The sequence below is a fragment of the Calonectris borealis genome, chromosome 12 (assembly GCF_964195595.1).
Source record: "Calonectris borealis chromosome 12, bCalBor7.hap1.2, whole genome shotgun sequence".
NCBI lineage: Eukaryota > Metazoa > Chordata > Aves > Procellariiformes > Procellariidae > Calonectris > Calonectris borealis.
Genome location: NC_134323.1, coordinates 3,615,433 through 3,643,276, shown reverse-complemented (window position 1 = coordinate 3,643,276; position 27,844 = coordinate 3,615,433). Strand labels below are relative to the sequence as shown.

At 37.9% G+C, this 27,844-nt stretch overlaps 1 protein-coding gene across 2 annotated transcripts in view; it reads right to left on the bottom strand.

Moving 5' to 3' along the window:
• The window catches only part of ESRP2 (epithelial splicing regulatory protein 2), a 45,950-nt gene that overhangs the window by 14,311 nt on the left and 3,795 nt on the right, over positions 1–27,844 (bottom strand). For both annotated transcript variants that reach the window (XM_075161067.1, XM_075161068.1), the window contains 10 exons: positions 10,952–11,065; positions 8,935–9,049; positions 8,103–8,201; positions 7,926–7,980; positions 6,977–7,087; positions 5,548–5,680; positions 5,311–5,353; positions 4,489–4,790; positions 2,247–2,468; positions 739–937 (listed from right to left, as the gene is read on the bottom strand). In XM_075161067.1, the coding sequence (XP_075017168.1) occupies positions 739–937; positions 2,247–2,468; positions 4,489–4,790; positions 5,311–5,353; positions 5,548–5,680; positions 6,977–7,087; positions 7,926–7,980; positions 8,103–8,201; positions 8,935–9,049; positions 10,952–11,065 (1,393 nt within the window). The remainder of the gene's footprint in view (positions 1–738; positions 938–2,246; positions 2,469–4,488; positions 4,791–5,310; positions 5,354–5,547; positions 5,681–6,976; positions 7,088–7,925; positions 7,981–8,102; positions 8,202–8,934; positions 9,050–10,951; positions 11,066–27,844) is intronic.

The window sequence follows — 27,844 nt, the reverse complement described above, 5'->3', positions numbered from 1 at the left end:
GAAAACCACACTAGATCGCTAGTCTGATGCATTTTGATGAACAAATATCTGATTTGTATAGGAACATAAAGCTTGGCTTGGAGTGCAGTCAAACTGTTTTTAAATACTGTATTTGGCAGCTTTTTAGTATTTTGCAAATACGCCTTGGTATCTGCTTAGTGATTTGGTAGTGAGACTGATTAGAATGGTACAGTAAAGTTCCATTATAGTTCCACAATAAGGTTCACTGTAATCTTAAATAAAATAAAAATATAAAAATCTATCAAACTTCACCACTCTATGGTCTGTAGGCATATCATTCCAGTGGGTGTTTTCCTTCAAAAATAAGCCCAAAGAGTACCTTCTCAATGCTCTAAGGCAAGATAGCAAGAGCACTCATTGGCAGCTAAAATATAGAATTTCTTCCCCTCTTAAAAATCCCTCTAATTCCAAGTAGGTTTCACTACAGGCAAGTCTACCGCAGAGCTCAGAAGAACAGTACACCCATAAAAAGCAAAGTGTGCAACAATTTCACTGGCAAGGCCTTGCTGCCCTCTACTCACCACCGAAAATATAATAAAAATGCCTCTGATCAGTCCCATTATTGCCCGAAGGGAACAATTCCAATCTCGGCATGTATACAGATGGATGATTATCAATCATGGCAAAACCCAAGTCAAAAGGTGAAAGGCCACAAAGCTTCAGCACCTACCACATATCAGCCTTTAGCAGCAGAGAGCAGAAGAATTGCAGACTTACATGGTAACTTACATGGCGGTGGGGATAAGCCACTACGATTTAAAGTGCCACCCATTAAAACAAAGTTCATCTCCTCTCCTGAACACTGGAATACTTCCACATAACGGTCCTTCATCATTTTTTTGTGACATTTTTGAGCCACCATAAAGGCTTTGTCAGCAGATTTCATTTGGATAAAAGCATCACCTGACGGTCGTCCCTGGGGGAGGGGGGAAATAATCATAAGTCAATCTGTTATTAAAACACCAGAGCACAAGAAATGCAGAAAGTACTAAGATCAAATGTCTACTGAAAGTCTGTATTATTCTTCCTTCTCTGGCACCAATGACTAATAACTCAACAATTATTTTTAGGAGCAGAAAGGTAAGACTCATGTAACCAGCACTCAGTTAATACTACTTCCGTCTTCTGCAGAAAGAAATAGAGAATAATTTAGCATGGAAACAAAGTTTAGAGACCTCTAATCCAAACGCTGTTCAAAGCAGGCTAACTTTCAGGTTACATCAGGCCATTCATGGTCTTCTCCACTTGAATTCCAAGCATCTCCAGGGGTGGAGATTCCACAGCATCTCTGGGAACCTGTTTGTGTGCTTAACTAATTTCTCTTTGTCTTTTTTTTTTTTTTTCCCCCTTTTCACCCAATTGCAATTTTCCTTAATGCAGTTTATTAACATGGTTTCTTATTCTTTTGCTGTGAAGCTCTAGAAAGAGTCTGGCTTTGCCTTCTCTGTAACTACTTTTTAGGTTATAGTACAACAGTATAAAGCTCCAGACATGCTTTGGTAAAGTCCATAGCTACATTACAAAATGATTTCCAGGTCTGATTTTCTGCAATCTGACAGACATTGCTGTATGTATAAAATATTAAAAACTTTCTTAACAAAAAAGCAGAACAAATATAGTAGATCTCTCTCATTTGTTTTCTTTAATACCTCAATATTTCTGTGGCTAATAGAGTTTATTTTTAACACAGACAACAAGGAAAAAATATCCCTATGATTATGTCATTAAAATATATCCAAACCACAATTTTTAATTATCAACTTCCTTTAAAGCCCGAGAAGTCTCTAATCAAGTTAGAAGTTAGGAAAACTTAATTTTTCCACAAATACCACTCAAAAAACATAGCCACAGTTGAGCAGAAACCCTGAAGCTGACAGAGCAGCTATGCCACCTAGCATGAGACATTCCGTCTTGTGTATTTCCAGCACTTGACTGAAACACAAGGGACCATTTAAGACAGCCTCCAGGATAAAGCTATCATTAAAGGAACAAGCTTCAATCCTCCCCAGTCTTATGCATACATACATAGAAAGAAAAGCAAGTATGTACGTAAAAGGGGAGGAGAAATGAGGAGAAGGAAGGAACAAAAAGACAGGCAAACAGAACATAGTATTTTCTCAAGATTATAGAAGACCTAAAGCACAGCCAAGAACAGGTAAGCTATCCTGACTTCTAACCCTATTCAAAAACTGGAAAGTTAACTCTCCCATGCAAAATGCTGTTACCTGTTGATTAAGGACCATGTGAACTCCATGGGGCTTGATATCAGCCGTGGCATCTCCCATAAATTCCAGGATGTCATCAATGCCAGCAGTGTAAGGGAGGCCTCTGAGCCGGACACAGTCACGTATGCTACCCGTGGCAATGGTGTATGGTGGGGGTATGACAGGAATGATGGGAGTTGGGAGAGTGGGAATAAGAGGTGTTGACATGTATCGATTAAGTACCTGTTGAAAAAAAAAAGCACATTGATAGAGATTTACACATCTGGTTGAGCACAAATCAATTCTCACAATACTATTTCACACATTTAAATAAATCCACTTCCAACATCAGAGGAAAAAGAAACCTTCTTAAACCAAATTATTGCAGATAGTTTCCTGTTGGGCATTTGAAAGTTTTAAACTTGGAAGGGGAGAGAGGAAGTCTTACAAATTTAATTTGCTAGACCCTAATAACAGACCTTTCTAATCTCATTATAAAAAAGTTAAAAGCAGATTACAGTTCATTTTAGAATATCCCAAAAAGGAACATTTGAAAACCACATTTGTGCTAATAAACCAGTGTTGTCACATACAGTTCTTACTTAAATTAGGGTAAATTAAAGACAGTCATTTTAAAAGAACCGAGACCTGAAATAACTAATAAGTAAAAACACTAGCTCTAATTCCTTCATAAAACCTGATCGGTTTATGAGATAAGAAAAGAGATGAGAACTATAGGAGACCTTGATCTCAACATTTTATTTTCTCTTGACTCACTCTCAAATGACGAAAGGAACATAACTTGCTGAAAAACATATTTAGCAATGATTATCAGAAATAAACAAACACATTCCACTAAAAGAAGTACCAAAAAAGAGGTTACAAAGCTTTAGTTTTGTCAATAATGATTCAGCCTACGGAGTTTGTCTCAAGAAAGTTTGCCTTTTTCCAAGAATCTACTTGTAGCACCTTTCAGGTCAGAAATCTTCTCCCTCAGTTGTGTACAGAATATTGCAATTACTTTGTCTTAACACTAAGTAGATGACAGCTGGCTTTACCTCTTGCAATTTACCTCAAACAAAGACCCTGTAATTCTCTAAAAAAAAAAAAATCATCTCTTGCTCAAGCAGCAAGAAAATTAGGGTGTCACCCTAAACAGCTGTCGTAGAGGAAGAAGTAATGACATATTGACAGAATATAAGATACACAAGTTTTATCCAGGTCTCCCTAACAAAAATGCGAGCAAGGACTTGGTCACTGTGACAGAATGGTTTTGTTCCTTAGAGGACTTAGCTTCATTCTCTCTAAGGAGAAGAACTGAGGAGGAAGGGGAAAAAAAAAAAAAAAAAAAATCTCACCATGCCATTTCAATTAGTCTTCACAACACACATACGAGATTCTTGGCTGTTCTAACCTCCGTATCACAGTACTATGGGTAAATGGCAGGTCTACAAGTGTGGATATTCTTTCCCTTGCCCCATCACTTCTATGGCAAAGACTTCTCATGTTACATAGGTTGAAACAGTAACCATATTAAGTTTTTATAGCCAGTGGTTATGCAAAGACCAGATCAAATCTTATAATTCTCTTTGGCATTATCAGTCTAGAAATATTTTGTGTCAGGCAGAAAAATGCAATATGCAAAGTTTTTCAGAAGCTGGAACTGCTGGTGCCAAAATAAAATGGTTTTACCAGTTTAAGAAGGTGATAATAGGAACTGGTGAAGAATAGGGGAAAAAAGTGAAATATATTATCTTAGGAAAACAAATATTTCACTTCATTTCACCAAAAATCAAATACATCCTCATAATTCTTAGTTTCCAACAAAGCAGTTGTACGAATGCATCCAGATTTCGATATAATGTTAGAAATTCTGTACCTGGAGACCAGAATTTAAAGACAATACTGCAGATTTTCAAGAAGCATTACTACAATACTATCAACCTAGTATATTTTAAAATTATTTTTGTGATTCCAGTCAATCTTTAAGTAAAAGAAAATTATAGAATGATTTTTACTTCACAATCTGAGGAATGTTAAAAAAAAAAAAAAAACACAAAAACCACAAACAGTGGCAGTAAAAAAACAAAACACAATGCTGCGCAATTTTCCATGCCAATCAGGAAGCACATATTGCCCATTCTAGAACTTGACATCTTTAATATAATAGACTTTCATGGTTGTCTACAACGTATTTGCATGTAAGCGTTAGAAGAAATGTTTTAACTGTTAAGTTTCGAGTCCCACTGCCAATAGTTACAACCTGTTGGACTTCCGCTGCTGTGCTCCTGAAGAGTTCAATGTAACGTTTTCCAAGTATTTCTTTGTGCTTTTTAAGTGCATTCTGTGCATATTCTTCACAGGAAAATAACACAAATGCATCTCCTGTGGGCCTGCCATCTGGGTACTTGACAAAGAGAAGTCCTTCTTTCCCTCCTGTGACTGGGCACTCTGGCCCCAGGAACCCCAAGACATCCTCCTGAGTAGCAGTGAACGGAAGGCCTCTCATCCGGATGATAACTTGATTCTCCTTAGACAAGAACTGGGCCACTTCGTTGGAGGTGCCTGGTGGAAAGATAACAACATATGGTCAGCCAACAACATATGGTCATGCTGGTCAGTCAATTCCATAGGATGCAGGAGTGCCAAAGCATTAAGGAGCAATATAGGAGGTAAGTAGCTAGCAAAAAACCCACAGAAGACCCGAGACACTACTAACTCCCAGTAATCTATTTTTAAGTGAAACTCCCTCATGCTGAAAGTGTTTTGTATTTTAATGAAATTGGAACAAAGATGAGATTAATGTGAACTTTTACAAGGTACACAGACGTTTCCACTGCAAAGGCTCATCTTCCTCCCAAACAGCAAGACCTGTCTGTGAACATCACAGCCCAAGTGCTCACAGCTCAAGTTCAACCACATGAAACCAGAACTTGACAGGGTCAAGTATTCTTGGAAGGCAAAACAGGAAAAGCTACTTCATTATCCACTTGTGCCCTCAGCCAAAAAAAAAAAAAAAAAAATCTAAACTAGAACAACACTCCTATGAACTTCAGTAATTACACTGAACTCCAACATCACTTACCTCCTGCAATTTTTAAAAATTCTTCCCCAGTTGCTTTGTAAACCTTAAAGAGAAAAAAAAAGTCACACATGAAAATTACAATATTCAGCTCTAAAACATATGTGCTCTTCCACATGTGAGAGAATGGTATTTTGGTACTTAGAGCAAAACAGAACTGCAGCCTGTTCTCTTTTAAAACTGTAGTCTAAAATATTCAGGTTGCTCTCCAAAGATTTATTTCAAGTCACTACTTTTTACCTCAATGTATCTGCTACCCATGTGATGCTTATGTCTTTCCAGTGCAAGATCTCTCTGTTCAGAACTGACAAACCGAACCAATGCCTCCCCATTTCTTCTTCCTTGAGCATTCAGACAAAGAGCGACACCACCTCTGGAAGGTAAGACCAACAAAAATAAACTTAGTTTGAATCTTTAATACATATAATAAATCATAGAATCATTAAGGTTGGAAAAGACCTCTAAGATCATCGAGTCCAACTGTCAACCCAACACCCCCATGCCCTCTACACCATGTCCCTAAGCGCCTCATCTACACGTCTTTTAAATACTTCCAGGGATGGTGACTCAACCCCTTCCCTGGGCAGCCTGTTCCAAGGCCTGACCACTCTTTCAGTAAAGAAATTTCTCCTAATGTCCAGTCTAAACCTCCCTTAGCACAACTTGAGGCCATTTCCTCCCGTCCTATCGCTTGTTACTTGGGAGAAGAGACCAACACCCACTTCGCTACAACCTCCTTTCAGGTAGTTGTAGAGCGCGATGAGGTCTCCCCTCAGCCTCCTCTTCTCCAGACTAAACAACCCCAGTTCCCTCAGCCGCTCCTCATCAGACTTGTGCTCCGGGCCCTTCACCAGCTTCGTTGCTCTTCTCTGGACATGCTCCAGCACCTCAATGTTCTTCTTGTAGTGAGGGGCGCAAAACTGAACACAGGATTAGAGGTGTGGCCTAAATAAACAACTGCTATTATCCACAACTTAATTTCGTTTTTAATGTAACACAATTATACTGCAGAAACTGCTTCAGCGACATCTTGGATCTCATGCTTTTCACCACTTTCTCAAATTCCATGCAGATGTAAATTTGCAAGCCCTTCCTATCATCTCAGAGATGCAGATTTGAATTTCCTCATACCTCTAAATAAAAAAAAAATTATATATTTTCTCAGTGTTGAGCATCTGGAATATATATAAAGTGACAGGTACGCTAAATTAAACTCACTCTCTTTATAAGACATGTACACACATCAGTCATATGAAAATTTCTTCCAAATAGCACTTGGAGGTTTCTGAATGTGGCCTGTTTAGGACGTATAGCAAAATACTGAAGAGTTGGCATAAAATTAAAGCTTCTATTATATCTTGGACTCTGCCTTGATTAATGCATTAGGAGCTTCTCCCTTTAGGAACTAGCAATAAATGAACGTAGGTTGGTTTTCAATTGGTAAGTCTCTTTTCTTCTTCACACACTTCAAAACTCCTTCTTGCACGCCTAGGGCTGGTAAACCTGTTCAGTTTTTCATGACCATGGGGTGGGAAGGGGCCTGGGTGGGGAAAGACAGTAGATGCGAGGAGTCTAGTGGGGAGTGTGGGAGATGTGTGTTAAACAAATATTAAAATAACTTGTTATTAAAGACAAAGTGATAAAGCAAGACAAATTCTTATTATCTTACTTGGCAATGTTGAGTCCTTTGAAAAATCGAGCAATATCTTGGTCTGAAGACTGCCATGGCAAACCTCTGGCACGTATTACTGTCTCACTGTCCACTGTTTCAGATTTACTACTGCACAGAAAGAAGGAAAAATAAAAAAAAAGAAGCCAAAGTAAGCTTTAATCTAGGTTTTCCTTTATCTTACCAAATTTCATTTTGCAACTAATTTAACTTGTAAATCAGGAGTATATTTGCTGTTGAGAGTCTTTTAATTCCATTACTCATTTCAATAAAGAAAGGAAAGGTAACTGGGATAATTCTTTTATGTATTCAATACCTAAGATGCACTATGTTGTCACCACATTGCAGTTCCTTAAAAAAAAAATAGGAAGACCGTCTCAAAGTCAAGTGATAAGGAACTGGATTAATTTTATTTGAAAGATCTAACAATCCAACACAGACGGTTACAAAGCAGTTCTAAATATGAATACCTATTACTTATTCTTAAGATGTTTCATTCTCCAGTTACTGCAATGTATTTGAAAATAAAAAACCATTCTGTTTCTTCTCTCCCTAAACCCAATATGCAATATAGCATATTAGACCACTCTTCAGAAGAGCCGTGTAGTTCAGCTGCATATAGGGTGCACTAGCCATTACCCCTGTTGACTTAGGGAAAGTTCACAAATATTTCTTCACCACTGGGTAAGATAAGTCACCCTCACTGCCATGCAAAACAGAAGCTAGAGAACAAAGAGCGTTTAACTTGCAGTGACTTTAAAGAGACGGACTAAAGTACAGCATTCAACATACCAGCTATAGTCTGTCTACACTAGACTACTCAATACACTGTTACTGTTCTCAGGAACCAACCTACTTTCACAGTGACTGTGGGGAAATATTCACAAGCTTTCCTTGCTGTAGACAAGACTCATCCTCGGTTGTAAACAACCGTGACAAGGGAACTTACCAAGGACCTGTTTCATACTTGTATTTCACAGTTTCAGGCTCAGTAAATATGTGATCTGCAACAAAAGAGGAAATTGAAATATAACCAGGGTCAGAGATTACTTAAGAATGACAGTACCACTGCCAATTCTTACAGAAAAGGAAAGACTTCAGCATTCTGTATAAATAGGTCACTTACTACAACTCTCAGAGAGCATGCTGAAAATGATAGCCACCATGGTTTTCACTTGCCACACGCCAAAGTCCTCCTCTGTTTCATCTGTCCCTAAGCCTAGATCTAAACAGGTGATTACAGAAAATAACAGACTTGCACAATCATTTGTAAACAAGTCATAAGGCTTTCCTGATATTAACACAGAACTGGTAATCAAATTCAGTGGTCTTAGCGGGGACACATGACCATTAGATATTTGTTGCTCTGCTCATAAATTGGTTAATATTCACTTTAACGGTCAACAGTCTGAAAACTATTGATAGCTTACATCATTTCAGTGTTAACAATTTAAAAAAAAAAAAAAAAGCAGAATAAGTTCCTATCACTTCAAACATAACTGAACTTTAACCACATTCAGCTGGGCCACAAAAATCCTCCTAAAATGTAGATGTAGGGTGTTGGTTTTTGTCTTGTTTTTTTTTTTTTTTTTACTTAGTTCTAAACTCAGTTCAGTCAGTAGAAACAGTAGAAGCTTGCAGGCCAACTGGTGCTGAAAAGGCCTACTGATAGCTAAGCCTTTCCTTTAAGATCAAGTATCAATGCAAGTGATGTTTTTCTTTAGTGGATTTACTAAATATGGTTTAGAACTCATTGTTAGACTCAAATTGAAAAAAAAAAAATTTACAAGCGGAGCCGCCCCCTAGAACACACACTTAAGCAAACATTCCTTCCATTTTACCTGTGAGTTTTTAAAACCCATGTCTTCGTTTAGAAGAATTAAACCTGTAACGATCATACAGATAAAACCTAAAGAAGCATAATTGATTCTGGTGTAAAAGCTGCAGCAAAAGGATACATTCTGCCATGGTCTTGATAGTCTGATCTTTCACGGCGGCTGAACTAGGGTAGCAAGTATGAAATTCTTTGCGCAGATCATAAAAGGAATAGAAGCAGTCTGACAGCAGGAAGTTCTAGAAGGAAGGCAAAAAGTTTGTTTTGTACACACCATTCCTTTAAATTCTGATTAATATTTTTGGACTGAATGAGGCAGTCTCAAAAATCACATAGTTGTATGTCATCAGCTTGTCTATGATAGACCAGTTTAGTTCCTTTGTAACACAGTTCAAATTCCATAGCCTTACAGAATTAGATCTCTAGATGAGCAAACCCAAATAGCTTCCGAGCGGCAGACCTGTACAAAAGAGCTAAAGACAACAGCTAGGGGAACAAAAAAAAAAAAAAAAAAAGAAAAAATCTAGCTTTTGCTGTTTTATAACTACTCCCATTTAGGATACTGTATTTTCTCTTTTGCAGCTACACTGAAAACCAGTATTGTACCAAAACATGATAACAAAGTTTAAATAAGTATTGTTACAGTGTACAAAATATCTTCCAGCAACTTAAAGACATTTATTCATCACTGTTGTGTATTGGATAAGAATTTCAATTATATAACAGTGTTAAACAAACTTTTAAGCAGCCCTTCATTCAGACATTAGCTTATTTTTTCAAGGAATAAAACAAATAATTCTGGTCTAATTCACTATTTTCTCTCACACTCTCTGACTGTTTTACTATATAAAAGTTTGACTTTGGTATAACCAAAGAGCACCCACCTTTGTAAATAAAGAATTAAGAAAAGTCACAAGGTAGTGCTTCTTAGAATGGTAGGAATAGTAAGAGCTAAGGTCTGAGGCTTACTCACATTTAAGGTGCAGGGAGAAATGAACTTTCACAAATGAAAAAGCATTGAAAGAGAAAAAAAGAAAAAAAGAGAAAGAAATGCAATATTAAGAGACTCAACACTTGATTAGATCCATTCCTTGATCTGGTATGGACAATTATTTCTTCCACAACATTACAGTGTTTGTTTTGTTTTAGTCCATTTGTTTCAAGAGAGAAGTACAAAGAATTACCCCTAAACCATATTGCAGGATGGATGAAGTTAAAAAAAAAAAAAGTACTATTATATTTGAATGTTAAATATCATTCCTTTTCCCTTGCTTGCTTCATCCCTACATAAACATGCGCTTTTCATAAAAAGTCACAATGTTATGTTTTAATATAACACAAATGCCAAACGAATATTTGTAGAAACTCAGCATGAGCCAATACCCTTATATAGAGAAAAAAAAATACAACTGATCAGTCAACTCCTTCCATGTCAGCAGCTCCCATTCCTGTGGGGTTCCTGCAGACCTGCCAAGCAGGCTAACTCAAGAGCCACCACTCTGCACAAAGGCAAGATTCTTCTCCCCGTGCAAGACAGCCTGCTCTAAGCCCTTGCAGGAACTTGGAGTGGAAACTGCTGCTTTGTGTGGGAGCAGCAAATAAGCTGTAGCAGTACTTCCCACTGAATAAATGCAGATGGGGAACCACTGCCATTCTCCAGGGCAAGTCACTGCCTGTGTGTTTAGTCTCTACAGGACATTGACACATGGCTCCTACCAGTTTCAGATCTTGGTAGAAACCCATGGCTCTGCACAGAACCTGTGGTTTAACTCAAGCCTAAACAAAGCAATAGTTCTCCATCACCTCTGCTGAGGTTAGACCTGTACCTTTGCTTCCATTTCTTAATTCACAGAATTCAAAGTACTTGTATTGCTCCTCTCTATTCTGTCTTTCCTAATTTTCCTCTTCATTACGCTCATCTGGGTGTCCTCAAGTACTGTAGCTGACTTCCAAGAGCAAGTACCAAGAACTACTTCTCCGCCACACAGGGTTGAGACAGGGAGGGGATCATCTTAAATATTCTTGGAACACTATAGTTCCCAAGGTTGAATTGTGTTGCTTATCTCCAACTCACATAAGCTATTTTCTTTGATGTCCTTAAAACACAGTACTGCCCTCCTGCATCAGTTCTGATCTCATACCTTCTTAGATGTTTCTGGGTGGAGGACTTGTCGAATGAGTAACTGGCCATCACTGCAGAGTGTGTAAGAGCTCCTTCCAAGGACTTTCAAATCACTGGATACCAGCTGACTAAACTGAAAAATAAATTGATAAATTTCATTGTACTGACTGATACAGATAATTCCATAAAACAAGCAGTTACCATTATTAAAACACTTTTTATTTTTAAAAGAAGATTAAGTAATTCAGCACTTTGTAATAGCTTTTGAAAAAACATGATAGAGAACAGAGGTGGGCTCCTGATAAAGGTAGGCAAAGAAACTATATGCATTTGCGGAATAGAAAATAAGAACACCAGCAGTATGGTAAAAAGAACAATTAGGACAATATGGCAGAATTATAAGTTCATATGAAAGGTCATGGTATTATAATGGTAATGTTCAGAATCTGAACTAATTATAATAAAAGCTATGAAATATTTGAAATAAAAAAAACCTTTCAAGATCAATCACGATACTGATTTTGCAATAGCCTTTCTTCAACTATGGCACCTTTGACTTCAGTTATGTCCTTAAATTTTTTTTTTTTAATTTGAACTTCAAAAAGAAAAAAGCTACCCATCAGGATTTACTAATGTTTCAAAAGTTATATGCCAAGAAAAGCCAACAAATTGTGGTCTAATACCTTCAAAAGGGAAATTACAGTCAAGTTGGATCCAAGCCAATGAAAGTTCTTGGTAGAGGCACAGTGTTACAAACACTAGATAAAACAAAATTATTCCCTACCTGTAGAATGGATAACCCCCAATATATTAATTCTCAGGAGGAAAGGGCTCCATCTGTGTATTGTTCAATGTTATTTTCCAACCTTATACAACAATTTCTAGCCTTTTATTACTCCATACCAGTGTTAAATTCCTTGCTCATAATAGTCAACTAATGCATTATAGTACCTACACGTATCAAATCAGTAAATAGTAGCTTGTTAGCTAACTTTCAAGGGGACAACTATAATTATTCTAAGCTTCCCTCTTGATGCTACTCCCTCCCAGGAAAGCATCACATCACAAACAAAGCAATAATTAACATCATGATGCAGTAGCCACCCACTGCTCTCAGCAATAGCTTGCAACTCCAAAACAACCACCCCCAAAAGCAAATTACAAGTTGACTTGAAACTCAGACAATATCTTTATGCTGTCTTTTAACCTCTGTATGGGGGGCAAAGAGGGTTGGTTTGTTTTATCATCGACACATATGACGCTTTACATAGTTACAGTCTCTGCTCAGGAAAGATGATGTCCTAATGATCTGATCCACAGCTACACGGTATTCACTGTGTGAACAAATGTTGCAGCATCTGTGTCCCAAAGGTAAGGCTCCTCAAGGGAGAAATCATGTATTGAACATGATTTAGTAGGAGCAGAGACATGATTACCCAGGCTTTATTTCAAAGCAGCTGCTCAAATCCAATTCAGGCCCTTTTCAGAGAACTGAGGGACAGAGCTGGGTAAGGAGAGGCACTTGCATCAGCATCTTGTGTAAGTTGCTTAATTTGCAGATATATATATAGATATAAATATATCTATAAAATGAAGTTATTTAGTATCAAACAGAAGATATCTGAAACTTTAAGAAGGATGAAATATTCCCCCCAGCCAAACCCTTTACAATGCAATTCTTTGCACACTACCAACACACACAAAACCAACAAACACTCACTCCTCCCTCCCCTCCCCTCCCCCCCCCCCCCCCCCAAAAAAAAATGCAAACAAACAACTCAAACTCTCGCAGATTCAGAAAGCCAGTTTCCTCCCGATTGCTAGTTCAGGTTGTCTTCCTACCACAAGTTGAAGTCTTGAAGAACCTGAGGCTATAAAGCAACTCATTGTTTAAGGATGATTTAAAGTCAGAAAATTGAGATCTGAGAGTGCTCAAAATACCTCAGCTGATGTGTAAACACCAGAAAAAGAAGAAAATTCCAGAGGACTCAAAAGGAACCACTTCAGAAATGCAGTTCTGGGGACTGCCACAGTCACAGGCCAGCAACAAATATTCTCACCACAATAACAGACATGAGGAGAATTGCCTTCCTACTAAATGCAGCACCGTATTACTTTCTGGTTTAATTTCTGGGCACAATAAAGAGCAAATATTTGTAAAAAGGGATTGGAAATGGTGATAGGAATTAGGCTCCAGAAGGTGTACAGGGACTCTTGCCAAAAGGAAGCAGAGTCTTACTGATGAACAGTAATAAAACACTCCCCAAACCTTCAACTTTGTACCCTGTGCTTCTGAAGATGCAAAAGAGCCCGTATAAAAAGTGCAATTAGGGAGCTATTTTGATCAGATACAAGAAGAAATCCAACACACATAATTTGAGGGCAGCAGCAAATGTATGCAGCCTCCTGCTTTACAAATAAAACATAAGAACTGTAGTTCAAAAAGTCTTCACCAAGTTAGAAAACAAAAGGAGAAAAATGTTTGGACAAGGGAGGAAATGCTCAGGCCAAATGGTGTAAGTCAAGTTGGTAAAAATCAAGACTTGCACTGAAATATTCACATTTTTTTCAGATGGTGTTTCCCACACAACATACAGCTGAAAAGACATATAGACAACACAGATATTTTCAGAAGCCCCTGGTGAGAAGACATCAAGAAGAGCAAAATATTGCATAAGGACACCAATAAGCCCAATACTCCAAGTGTACTAAGGTTTAAGGAAGGCATGAGAGGCAGCATTTGTTTTTATTTTTAACTGAGCCTAAATATTTGCACTGCATATTTATTAAATGTCAGTGATAATATTCAACTTTGCAAACTCCTTTCCAATGGGACAATCGACATGTCAAAACAATTCTCTACTTTTCTTACCAGAGGCTAGTAGCTTAAAGTGCCTTAGATAAAATGCCACAAGGTTGGCAGGCCTTCCTGAATGCTTATTTAGGAACTTCTATTTTAAAAACAGCCTTTTTCAAACTTTGGGGTGTACTGCTCCAGAAGAGGGCAAAAGGAGTGTGGGAAGAATAGTCAGGAGACATAAGTAATCCTTCCTATCCAAAACAGCTTAGCTATCACATGGGTTAACTGAGGAGAGGAATGGGGTAGCAGAGTATGAATGAGAAGATTCACCTAGGAGAAGAGCATGGGGCAAAATAGCAAGCATAATACTGCCACAGAGGAACAACAGATATTTGAGATTAGCCTGAACTGGCATCTACATGAGATGTCTCTAAATTCTGGAAAGGTGAAATATGAAAAGCATAGCTGTGGACCAGCTCTCATTACTATAGATTACACTGGACCCTTAAGTCTTTCAGGCAATAGATACAGCCTATCACATGTATCAGAAGGAGTTAAAGCAACCAGTGCAGATGTGTTTATAAAGCCACACTGAAATATAAGTTAAGCAATTCAGAGTTCCTGCGGAAAAGCCATCCTGAGCCTCCTTCTTCGCACTATGAATTTCAGGCAGCATCTCAAAACAACCTCGAGCCAGCATACACCCAAACGTAGCAAGCTAAGGACAAGTTAAGACCAGTGCCAGATTTACATTACATTTTTCTGTCTCACATGTTGAACAACCTGTCCACAACTCTGTCATTTTGTAAATTCCATCCGCATCTCCTTTACTCCGCTAATAAAAACCCTCTCAGCTATTTACCTTCTGTCATTCATCTTCATGCTGCCCTCCATAGCACTCCCCCACTTTAGCATGCAAAGCTGCTCCACCTTAAGACTTCCTCCACCAAGCTCACACACCCTGTGTCTCCCCTGTTAATCTTCTCATTTCATAGCAACAGAGTTATAGAGTGTTAATTACCACTGTTTGCATCTTGCAACCAGCCCTCATTTCAACTGTAAGAACCACAGTGTATTGGCATCACCCTCCGCCCTTTATTGCTTATTCCACCAGATCAGTCTCTCTAGTAGAGCTCTGATGAATCATTCCATATTTAAAGGAACATGTTCAATAATTCAATACTGAGATTAAAAGCTGAACAGAGAGAAGAGGAAGAATCAAACAAGCTGCTCTGTACATTTACCTCCACGAAACTTAAAAAAGTTCTTGGAGAAAAGGTGGTGAGAGGGAAGGATAGAGTTTGAGCACCAGTTTGAAAAACTGGCTAAACAGGATTTTGGTCATGTAGCTGAGAGTACAAAGAGAGCGAAGAGACATGTTTCGCCAGCAGAAAAAGCTGGATGAAAGCCAGCACAAGCTGCTGTGTTTTCTGCAAATGAATCCCAAGTGGCTGAAATGACACAGCCCCCTTCGTGTTGCCTTAACTATAACTGAACAAAGCTGTGGATCTTAGAGAAACAACAAGATTCCTCATTAAGCTCTTTCTATAGTTACGATGCACAAAGCACCAAAATAAGCCTCTGGCTATTTGGATAATCCCATTTCCCTAACTAAAAATAGCTCTCATCCTTGAGAAAGGCCACTGCATCTGCGCTGTATCTGTGCCTGGCATGGTAATCAAATACTGAGATAATTCAGTTGCAGAATGCATCCATGTTGTCAACTGAACCATTTCTAAAACACCAACATACTCTGGGGGATTCTCTCTTTAATTCACCTCTGAGAAATAACAGAAAATCTGGCTGCTTCCTACTCATCAGACCTCCAGCAGGTCCTAGGGCGTCTTCAAAATGGGATCCTTCCCTTTAGCAATGCACAAAGTTTCTCTGTTTTGCTTCTTTTAGCCCTACTGACCCATCACAGCTAAAGGACCACACAAGACAAAATTATTCACAAAGTTTCAGAATTAAAGGCATCCTTGCAATTTAACCAGGTCTGGAACGCTATGCTAAAGCATAACATAAAAATCCAGAAAGAAGCTTAGCTTGTAGTCCACACTTAAGCTAGACATGCATCTATTCCCAAGTAGAAAGATGAGTTATTAGATTTATCAATATTCTTTGCACAAAGGATGGTTCTCACGGTATGGGGACCTGGTTTCAAATCAGTGGTATTGACAGGCATGTTACTAAATTGCCCAGAGGTAACTATTTGGTGATTACACAGGAACACATGATCAAGTTTCTGCCAAATTAGCATATCAAATAGTGCTCATTTTGACTTCTATGCCATCTTTAGACTTAGGTGGGAGGACAAATCACACCTGGTCCAGCCAAAAATTAAGACTGAGACAGACAGACGATACTTGATTTGGGATAAAGCCTGTCAAAAGAATTTGAACAAGCTTAGCATTCTAAGTCTTTTGCAAAGAAAAAACAAAACAAAACAAAACCCCCAACACTTATTCAGGAGTGACATCTTTTGGTCATTATTAATGGAAAACTTACAGGAATAACTTAGAAGAAAAGTTATTTCGGCTCACCTAGGCTCGTAATACTCCAATAGATTCCCTTGAGCTTAAAGAACTTGCATTACTAATATGTTAGTGTCTTAGAGAAAGTGAAAATATACTCCACGGATCTGTAAAACACACTGTTTGAGACAAAAAAAGTTTTACCTGAGGCACATAAATATGAACTGCTTACATCTCTCTTGCTCAAACCTGGAAAATTAGCTACACGTGTTCTTTTTTTTGCACATTCATTTTAAGAAATCAAGAATAAATTTCCGCTCTGACCAGTGCACATCTCCATGTGAAGCAGAAGCTAGAGATCTATTTTAGATCTCTTTTGCAAATTATTTTACCTACATAAGAGACTTCTTCCAGTAATGAATTATTAGAAAAAAATGTGGAGGGCAGCATAGAAACCATTAAAGGCAGGCAGCTCTAATATACAGATATATGTATCTCTGTGTACACATGCATGTTTATGTATAGAATTACATATAGTGACACAAATTATAATATTAAAAATCTCATCAGATCAGCTGAACTTTCATGTTTGCATGTCTAACAATTCAGACTTCCTAAATTTATAAAATTATTTCTAAATTTCAATTCACTGTATTTTCTTTAAGTCCTGAAATTTGTTACATTTTATTAGCATGATGAAGTTTGAGAACTACAGCTTGTAGTCTATCAGAGATTATCAAATAGAATTTACCAAAACAAATCAATAATACTATAAGATCTATATAGACTCGCACATATATAGCAGTGTTTTATGTTGTAGAACCAACTTAAGTAGCAACCACAAAGCACTTATTTTTCAATCCAGAAATATCAGAGTTCACTCTCATGCATACTCTCACACTTCACCATATATGAACTGTCAATTGAAAAAGAGATGTTAAACTTTTCTCATTGCAGTTTTCCTAGCAATGAGACCACATACGTCACATATTAACATCATATATACTACCACTTTGCAACGAACATCACATGTGCTTTGACTAAAGCCATACTGTTTATAACCATGTATGATATCCAGTCTTGTGTTTTTTTTTTTTTTTTAAATCATAATTACTTATTAGACATAACTGTAATTCACTATGTTAGAGCTTTAGACTGTCTTTTAGGCCTTTGATGTGGGTCATTCTTTGCTTGTAGCACAGAGCATATAACAATGATCTGTCTTCTTTTAGGTAACAGAGGCATGGAAAACAAATGACAATCTCCAAAACGGTCTTCCTAAAGATTGTCTACTCCAGGTTCTGCTTCAACAGGCAAAGATATTGCAGTTCTTGCCTTAAATCCTGATTTTATGGAAAGTCCTCTACAATTTATTGCCAGAGAACACCCAAAACCGATTATATAGTTGCAGGTGCGGTTCCTGAAAGGAGATCTCCAGTGGTTGAACACTGAAACAGGCTGCCCAGAGAAGTTCCAGAGTCTCTATCATTGGAGATATTCAAGACCCAACTGGACATGGTCCTTGGCAGCCTGTTCTAGCTGACCCTGCTTTCAGGGGTTGGACTAGACAACATCTGTAGGTCCCTTCCAACCTCAGCTATTGTGAGATTCTCTGATCTCTTTGGACTCTCTCGGTTTTGCCTATTCTGCAGCTACACTAAAGATCATTACATCAATGCTACCCTAGTGTATACATGTGGGGCTACATGTGTGTTTGGAGAAGGACATGTTGTCTGGGGTGAGGGAGAACTTTTCTGCCACCAAAACACAAGCAAGATTGGAGCACCACTGAAAAACAAACATCCAGCAACCCTGAAGTCTCCCTTAAGACTTAAAGGCTCTAATACAGCATGAGAAATCTCAGGAGTAACAAGCCATGGGTTTGGTATACAAAGCTTGAACACACATACAACATGTCAACTTTGGGAAATATTTTCACTTGGACTTTGTGCCTCAGACCCTACACCCATGAGAGTTTCATATTTATTTACAATACTCTCCATGGGCAGTTTTCTGCTCCTTCACTCTTCAAACCCTGGTGATAATGTCAGCCTTATCCGTGCAATGGAGGAATTTAAAGCATGTCAATACTACTGGGAGGTGCACAGACTGCATTTCAGCAGTATTTACAAATATGATAACCCTTTATTGTGCTAGGTAACTTTTTAAACAGAGAATCCTATAGTAAGCCCTTGCCTTTGTTCATCTGTTAACTGCTATTCCACATGGCTGATAATGGATACATGGTGACCTTGTACTGAAACTGCTGTATGGAAAAAAAAAAAAGAAAAAAAAGTGTAACCCACAGTACAGCCACAAGCTGCAGCTAACTTCTTTTTCCCTTCTAGCAAAATAGGAGAAATGACTGTATTTAGATACTATTCAGACACAAACATGAAAAAGAAATTGCCCCTTGGTTTTATTTCTTTGCAGGGGAAACTTGCAGAAGATGACAGAGGCAGCCCAGGTCCAGTCATTAGAAATGTTCAAAACCAATATTGCCAGTTTGATTTCTCCTATTAAGAGGAAAGCAATTTTTTGCTCTACTGAACACTAATGCCCGAGATTATTTAGTGACTGAAGACTAGCCTGGACAAAAGCATGGTTTTCATTTCAGCATGCCACAGACAATATAACTGTGCTTAATATGACCAGTCAAGTCACATATCACCTTATGCCTCCTGAGGTATTATAAACTGTATTAAATAACTGAAGGAGTAATTAGTCACAATGGCCACCATAAATGTACTCGAGAGAGAGAGATATGTACATATTACCCAAAACCAGTCAGAGTTGCCATCCAAGTTCGGAATTTGCAGCTGTAAGAGCAGGTTTGCTCTCCTCAGTCTCAAGGAGATGCAGGATGTGGCACTGAGCTTCAAGCACTGTAGACTGTCTTCTCCTCAAGTATATTATGTTGCTGTTTACTACCTACTAACCTTCTTGTCATTTTGTTTTCTTTCCTGAATAGAGGTCCAACAACAGCAAACCAGGTATCACACATCCCGCTGCTTCTGCTGCTCTTTCAAAACAGTTTCATCTACACTGGGTGTCTGTGTAGACATAAACTCATATTGTTGCCTTTCTCACAGAAGGAAACTAATTATTTTCCATCATGGCATGAGCTAACAAAGGTAACAGGATTAAGGTCTCAACTATCCTATGCTTGGGGTTCTGCCATAAAATTCCAAACATCACAAATCTTCAAAAGAAGTAGTAGTTTAAAAATACGGAATTATATTTTTAAAGCTACTCAAGATATCCTCCTTTATCTTTTACTTTCTTGGGAAGCTGAAGTTCCAAGCTGTCCTCCTCCTCCTTGTCATCACACAGGTCACCACAGAGTTTTCAAGTCAGGAAGGCACACAGCCTACATATACCTCTTATAATGACTGCAAGAGGTCAAGGGAGAAAAATGGAAGGTACTCTTCAATTTTATCACATCCTTCCATTCAACAAAACACAGAAAAGCACTTTAAAATTCATCATACTCCTTCAGAATTACATAGAGGGACCAGAAACTTTAAGCTTCGGTGAGGGCAGTCTACAGCTAATTTTCTGCAAAAAAGGAGGTTTGTTTAGCATGGTCCAGCAACAGGTAGAATATGAAATACAGAAATGGAGCAACAGTTTGTCATGCTTTGTCTGTCCAGTAACAGTTTGCAGAGCATAGAAAACAGACCATTGTAACTCAGGACTGTGATAAACTCTCTTAACGGTGAAACTTCCACATTATTTCTTTCTTTGGCTCATTTTAATTGGGCCTAGGTCTTTGTGCAACAAAGTAAACAATAGCTAACTAAAAGTTTTAATTCTTCCTAGGAAAGAATGCAAAAATCTAACCTTCTGCCAAGAGAAAGATCTGTCCAAGCCATGCCACTTGAGCATTTTATGACCATTTTTGATTAATTATTTCTTAGATGGAAGTTTGCAACACCAGATTATTTGCATGCTTTCCAGCTATGGTATCTACAGCATCTAATTCAGGTAATGCATTAAGCATAAAAGGCAAGACCATGGTTCAGGCCATCTAAATGTCACAGCAATCAGGTCACAGCTTTTATCTTCAAAAGCACAATCTGTTTTAATAAGAGAGTGTTGAAATATGCAGAGTACTCCACAAATAAGCTACTTGAAGTTAGCCTTGTGTAAGATAAAGCACCCCAGTCTAGCAACATAAGAATTTCACAGTTTCTGGACTTACTTTACTACTATATTATGTATCAGGAACCTGCTAAATAAAGAAACACTTACTGAGATAAAACAAGTTTTCACCTTTAAATTAACCTGTATGAAAAAGGCCACTAGCTATCAAAACCAACCAACCAACCAGGCAAAAAAGATGCATATCTTGCAGAACACCTTAGCATTTTTTAGCATAGATAATTCATGAGTCTGTCTTTAAGCAAAAGGAAGCTCTGAATATTAGTAACGCAAAAAAATCCATACTCTGTCAACCTTTTCCCTACACTTCATGCAGGATTACAACGGTGCCTCACACTCCTCACAGGCTGCTTGCTATAAGCTCAACTCACAGAACAAGTCATTACAGCCTGAAAGACAAGGTTGAACATACTTTCCAAACTTTAAGTTTTAATTAATGCCGTGACTGCAATATTTCCTAAAGCCTTGATTTAAGCACAAGCTCTCTCTCACAGTGTTCTATACCTCCCCCACTCCCACTTACCTCTGTTTCAAGGACAAACTTTCATTAGCAATGTGATCTTTAGCACTGGCTCTATTGACTGTAATGCATGGTACTGCTCTATTTACTCAACACTACCTCATTGTTTGTAGTGCAAGCTTAACCAGTTGTAGGAGAATAGCCAATACCTGCAAAATTAAAGCATTTTTTTCTATTGGGTTGTTTTTCAGGTTGTTTTTGTAGTAATATCCAGGGAAAGTAAAAAGAAAAGGAGACATAAAAAGAAAGAAGACATACCTATTATCCACAATTCAGTTTCCTTCAAGATTCTCTCATACTCCTGCCTCTCCTTTAAATTTATACTGTAAGAATATCATAGGCATGAACTTCCTTGAATAACAGCCTTGAGATCCATGAAGTATTTTTGCTTATATAAGAATCCAAGTGATTCTTGTTCAAACCCTTACAAATATCAGCAAAAAAGTCAAATGTTTATAAACTGGCTCTACTCTGCTTCAGAAACAGGGACTTTTCCCTTTCTTGTTCAACATGCTTTCACAAAAACATAAAGGAGAAGTGGAAGTAGATCCCTAAATCAGCTTGCCTTTAATCTCTAAAATTTTAAAGTCACAGATTAGGACAGCAACCCCATGCATCAGGAACTCATTATGTTTGATAAAAGGAAAAATGAGAGTAAGAAATTATTATCTCTAAGATTTTAGCAGTTCATAACTAAGTAAGATCAGAATTTACATTTGGCATTCAGACCTGCCCAATACAGAACAAAGACATTAATGGTGACATTATTTAGATGTTGCTTCCTCTTATAGAACTACATCCTCTCTTTCAGGTAGCTTCTTGTTTCCAAAGTGAGTTCATTATGACTGAAAAGACTTGTTATGAATTGTCTGGAATATGAAGCAAGTCACACAGCTTCCTGTGATCAATTCTCAGTGTCTGAGATTTAGAGGAAGACGGGGTTGATTTATATTTTCTTTTGTTTCTTTAAGCATACCACAAGAGCAGCAGTTTTCTTCTCCTGCACTTAATATTTACATGGTGCAATTTCACATGCTTTACAATAAGCAGAAGTTCATCCTGTAACAGTTTAATTCTGCTGTAAGAAATAACATTGGCTAATACACTTGAGTAATCAATCAAGCAAACCCTAAAACTCTGTCATAGTCATATTCTTGTGACTGCTATGTATTTTCCAGTTCTCAAGCTCATGCATCCCCCTCCAATCCAATAGTTATTTGATTCAAGAGGTTTGATGTGTTGTACACTGTCATGCGTCTCTCTTCAGCTGCAAAGGACTCCTAAATTAACTTCCAGGCTTTCAGGTACACAGCTACAATAAGATCTACTTACAGTGAAAAACCTCCACAGTGGTTTTTGCCCTTTTATTTTCCAAGTTGCGCTAATTCACTCTTAGTGCAATTCACTGCAACAGAATTACTAATCAGGACAGTAATTCTGCCATAATTTCTGTAAAGACATTTAATATCACACACTGCCAAAGTCTACACAACTCATTATAACGTTAAAGCACGTGCTTAATTTTCTCTAGAATTAGAGCCAGAGAATGGAAACACCAGTAATTAAGTTTTGATTTCAATTCAGTAAGAACGATAACACAATTCAGAGACTGCTCTAGAGCTCTAGTAATAGAACCTTTTCTTTTAAGCTAACAGGTGTCCAAAATCATCACAGGAGCCAAGTTTTTGCAAAAGAGAATACAACTGTTTCTTAATCTTAAAATTAAGTTTCTTTCCAACACACATATCAATTTCTCAACACTTTTTGCCCTTCTCTGCTCATTGCAGCTCTACAAAGAAAGGTAGCGGGGGAAAGAAAATAAAATATTTTTAAATAGAAGTTTGGGAGGAGTGGCAGCATTGTTTTGTGTTTTTTTTTTTTTGTCACTCATCACAAGTGGTAAGTATTTAAATTTCAATTCCCAATATCTTTTACATAATATTTATCTTATAACTCACATCTACCTTCACAGTAGATTTAAGGAACGAGGGACAGGTTAGTAAAGCAGCTGTTTATAAACAGTTATAAACAAAGCAAGAACAGAGGCTGTCGTATAGAAGTCTACTGGAGTAAGTTGTAAACAGTTTAAAGAACATCAACACAGATTTATCAAAGCAAAGCACTAAAAAATGATTTGTAGAGCAAACATGACTTCTGATTCAGTACCTTCTTAGGACACACACATGAAGTTGCCTTTCAGAGTATCAATATTTTTCTCCTTTCTTGAAACAAGGTTGTAGCTAACAGAAATTGATAATGAAGGAAAACAACAACACGATATCTCTGCAGTTTTTATGCAAAGCAGCAACTATTATGAAGGAAAAAAATCTTTTCCAGAGCAGACAGGAGATGGCAAAGACACAAATGTGAGGAAGAGGGAGAATTACTGTTTATGTTTCTAATTAAGAGACATAAAAGTTCCAATTTTAACCATAGAAATTATAAAATAAAAGGGGGCTGACATTATGTTGCTAAAAAAAAAAGTTAATCTCCAATCAGCATTTTTAGTTTTGGCCACAACACTGCTTTGCTAGCAATATCAATTCCAGCATCTATGCGTCACTCTTAAACCTAACTGTTCAGCAAAGAAGTGCTGCAACACGTTGACAGAGATGTTGCCCTTGTTTGGCAGCACTTAGCTACCCAAGACCTTCTGCATATAACTTAAGGGTGTTTTCTTTTTTAAAAAAAAAAAAAATTCCAAGTAAACCAACACACAGATGCAAGAACTGTGCAACCCTTTCAAAAGCTGTGACAAGAACCAGATAAAATGCTACCAGAGGAAGAGGGAAACAGTGGGGGTTTGCAGAAAATCCATAGTATCCACACAAAGTTTTCTAAGCTGCTTCCATGTTAACATGTAAGAACTGGTAGAAGCACTGCATGTATACTTATTGTCAAAATGGTAGAACACAAATCCTTTATTCCTCATTTATTTTTCCTCAGCCACCTTTGAAAACCCTGACAATAGTTCGTCAACACATTTCCAGTGACTTTTTCAGTAGCTACTTACAGCAAGTTAGAGGAAAGAAGTTCAAAGTCTTTGAGGATCATGTAATCCAGTAATCTTTGTATTAAAAGGCTTCTACCCCGTCTTTAACTGTCTTCCAGTGACTTTGAAAAAGCTGCAAGTACCATTTCAAGAGAAATTCAAGTATTCACATATAATATAGCTACGAGAACATTCAAATGTGCTAGTGACACAGTTTTCAAACACTGCACAACACCACACTGGGTGAAGACAGGCGTTTCAAGCTATTTCTGGACAGGTCATAGTAAAGTTTATTTTTCTATATATGCTAATCCACCCAGACTTGGTAAAAGATTCAATGTTACTGTTTAACTTCACTGGAACAAGCAGCAGCATCCACTATCATAAAAAGTCTACCCAGGCTCATCCTCAAACCACTGGGCCAGATTATTCACTTCTAATGAATATTGGCACTTCTAATTTTAAGAGAAGAAGGTAGCCCAGCTAGCCAAGACTACCACATTTTTATGCTTGCAAAGAAAAGAATGTGCAGCTTCAGACAAATTCCTTTATCTAATCCTCTGCTCATTCTGAAATGCACCTAAATATAGGAACAAAGCAAGATTTAAGGGAATACTTGAGGAATTCAGATGGAAGTATTGCAGCCTTCGGAGAAGCTAAGGTTATTGCTCTTCCACAAAACCTAACAGAACATAAATGCTGCCAATAACAAATGCATTCACATGATCTAGATATAATATATTCATGTATACATGAATGTATTATATACATAACAGAAGAACTGTTTCTGCTATTAACTCTTCTCTTTTTTGAGAGAACAGATTTGAGTGTTTCAATAATAATTTAGTGGGAGCTGGGTAGCACAGAGGATTTGTAAAGGGAAAAAATAGTTCACCTATATCATCAACAACAGAATTACAACTAGGGTTCTGAAACAAGAGTTAGCCATCCATTTTTGCTGCTAAAGAAAAAAAATTCCACGCTGTAACAGCCTGCAGCTACAGGAAGCATTAGCACATCCTTACTTCCCCACAATAAAGACTGACGATATTCCAATTATTAGTATCAAACATAATTTAACCAATGCTCATCTAAGTTCATCAATGGAAATAGGGAACTATTAGATGCTAATACATAGTAAGAACCCTGCATAAGGCTACATGCACACAGTACACTCAGCCCTCCTGTAAGAGCAGGAGTTTATCACTTACCTGCCCTGACAACTTGAAGGCCACCTTGTGTCTTTCAAGAAATCCCCATCACTCACTGCTGATACCAAACCAAGGCCACAGTTTCACAATACAAACTGCTTGGTGGCCAACCCGTCTTAAAACATTTCTCTCCTTTCACCACACTGCTTGCCACACCTTGGCGCTATGGCTGCCCTCAGAAAAACTATCTAATCTGCTACACTGTACATCAGACAGAACTGCTCCAAACCAGAACTGTTTTTAACTCAGAACAGTGCCCTGCTCCAGTTCAGTATGCACCCCCCAAAAACTTCTGTATTGGCAGAATGACGGTGAGGGAGGTCCATGTATCAGCACCTACCCAAGTGAAAGGTGCCACTAAAAAGTTTTCATACAACTGCAGCTTGAGAAAATGATGCGGGGGCAGAAATACCTTAAGCTAGTATCGCCATCAAACATGTTGGATCATGAAAATACAACCAAAGGGTGTAGTTTCATGGGACATGAGCTTGGACAGCAAAGCAGCTTAGAAGTTCCCACCCTACCTGCTCATTTCAGTGATCCTGTTTTACAGCACAGCTTCACAAAGAGTTTTACTGACACAACAAAAAGATGGCAAAGTATGGTTCAGGGGCAAGAAAGAAGCTGGCTTCACTGCTGAAGCCAAATCTTGGGAAACTACACCCTAAGTATTTGTTGTGGAGAGAACACCCTGCTCAGGAACACTTGCCAAAGGTTTGCCAAACACCTGCTCCAAAACTTCAGAACTCAGACCCAGCAAATATTCCAAAATACAGACTCTGTTAGGAGTTTTATAGAGGTAATGCAGTCACCAAATAATCTGAAGTTGGAAGAACAACCACAAGACTCAAAATAAAAAATAATAAAAAAAAAAACACCAAACAAACACCAAAACCAAACCACCCTGCATTTTCAGGCTTTTTTCTGCAGTCTGAAGCTTCAGAGGTGTATTAAAAAAAAATTCAAAAAATCATTTATCCGAAATGAAAGTGTGACAGCTGGCAAGCAGGCCAAGAAAACTTTCTGCTAGCACTTTGTGAAGAAGAGGCTGCAGAACAAGTTTCTCTTAAAAAAAAAAAAAAAAGTTGTAACCGGTTTATCAGGTTAGAGGAATTCACTGGTTCTTCCGCCTCTCCCCCCATCCCATTTGTTTCCAAATGCTCATCTAACCAGCTTGTTTCTTGCTGAATTTGTTGATATGTGAGAAAATAAGTTGCACCTGCAGCTCAGCTGGATGATCAATAGGCATCCAAACATGCTTTAGAGAATTGGTAATTTGCTATCACCTGATGAAGTGGCAACCCCTCAGTATTTTCAATTTGTGCACAGTTTTGGAGAGTGGGGGGGAAAAAAGGCCCAGCTTTGTCTTTCTATGTTTAAGAATATGAATCGAATCTATCATTGATGTTTTGGATTCAATGTACAATGCAATGAAAGATCAGCAAGACTAGGACAGTCTTTCAAACAATCTTTTAATACTTAAATGTCAATCCATTGATGAAATTTGGATGTTTTCGATAGGTCCAAAAGCAGACCCGGCTCTCATGAGAACCTCTCCCTTTTCATGTATATCGTTCAAAGTAAGATGGTAATTACACCTAAATACTGCAGACAGCTCTCCAAAATTATTAGCTCTTCTTAGACTTATCCTTTGTCAGGGAGACATGCAAATATTGCCTTGCAAAAGGAAAGTAACATGTCTTAAGGCAAGTCATGCTGATTCAGCCAGGTTTTCTGTATGAGAAGGATTAAGAAATCCACAACACTTTCAACTTAGTATTCGATCTTTAACTTAGAACCCCCATGGCTAGAATCAGGGAAGCACATGAAGATGTCAGCTTTTTGATGACAGGGTAATGGGGCTGAGAGAAAGGCAAAGTTCATTTTGGTTTTGCTCTTTAAAAGCAAGCTTCCATTCCTGCAAGGTTTCAGAGCAACCTGAAAACAATTTTCTCCCTTGAAAGCTTGGAAACTGGGAAACCATAAAGCTCCAGCAGTTATTTAGGAAAATACAAATAACATGCTAAATAAGCCAGTCCTGTGATTTGAGGATCTGAACAATGAAACCTAGCAAGAATGTCCCAGTAATGCAGGAAGAAACATAGGATGCTATTCCCTATAGTAAGTAGTGTAGGTAATGCATATTTAGAGGCTTACATCACAGGCTCAAGACAGTTCCAAATACACACTTGAACAAAAGATCTCCTACTTACTTTGTTAAAAAAAATCCTCACATTTTTCTACTCTGTAGCATTCTGCAACTACAACAACACATCTCAGTCAGCAGCTATAGGTTCACCGTTATTGGTTCAACAACAGAGATAAGTTATTAATGCCACTTTGAACTAAATACATCAAGCAACTGCTTCCAAAGGGCACACACTTTATGATTTCAGGTAACTATTTCCCTAACATTTGTACATTACCAGGATCTCCCCTCCCCACCCAAAACATAGCTATCAAAACATTGCACATCACCTGTCAGAAAATATAGCTGGATCCCATAAATGCACTAGTATCTGCGGAATCAAATGCTTGTTAACTTGGACAATTACAGTATTTAAAAACTTGCAGCAAAATGTACAGAACATACACTGCAGCAAACAGCTTGGTTATTTGGGGGCATTGTGCTTCAGAACCTCACTTTTAAAATTACACGGCAGAAATATATCGGTGGGGGACCCTATTTTAGAATATTTCTGAAGACAAACCCAAGTAGTAAGTCGTGTGAGATGTAACACTGTAAGAATG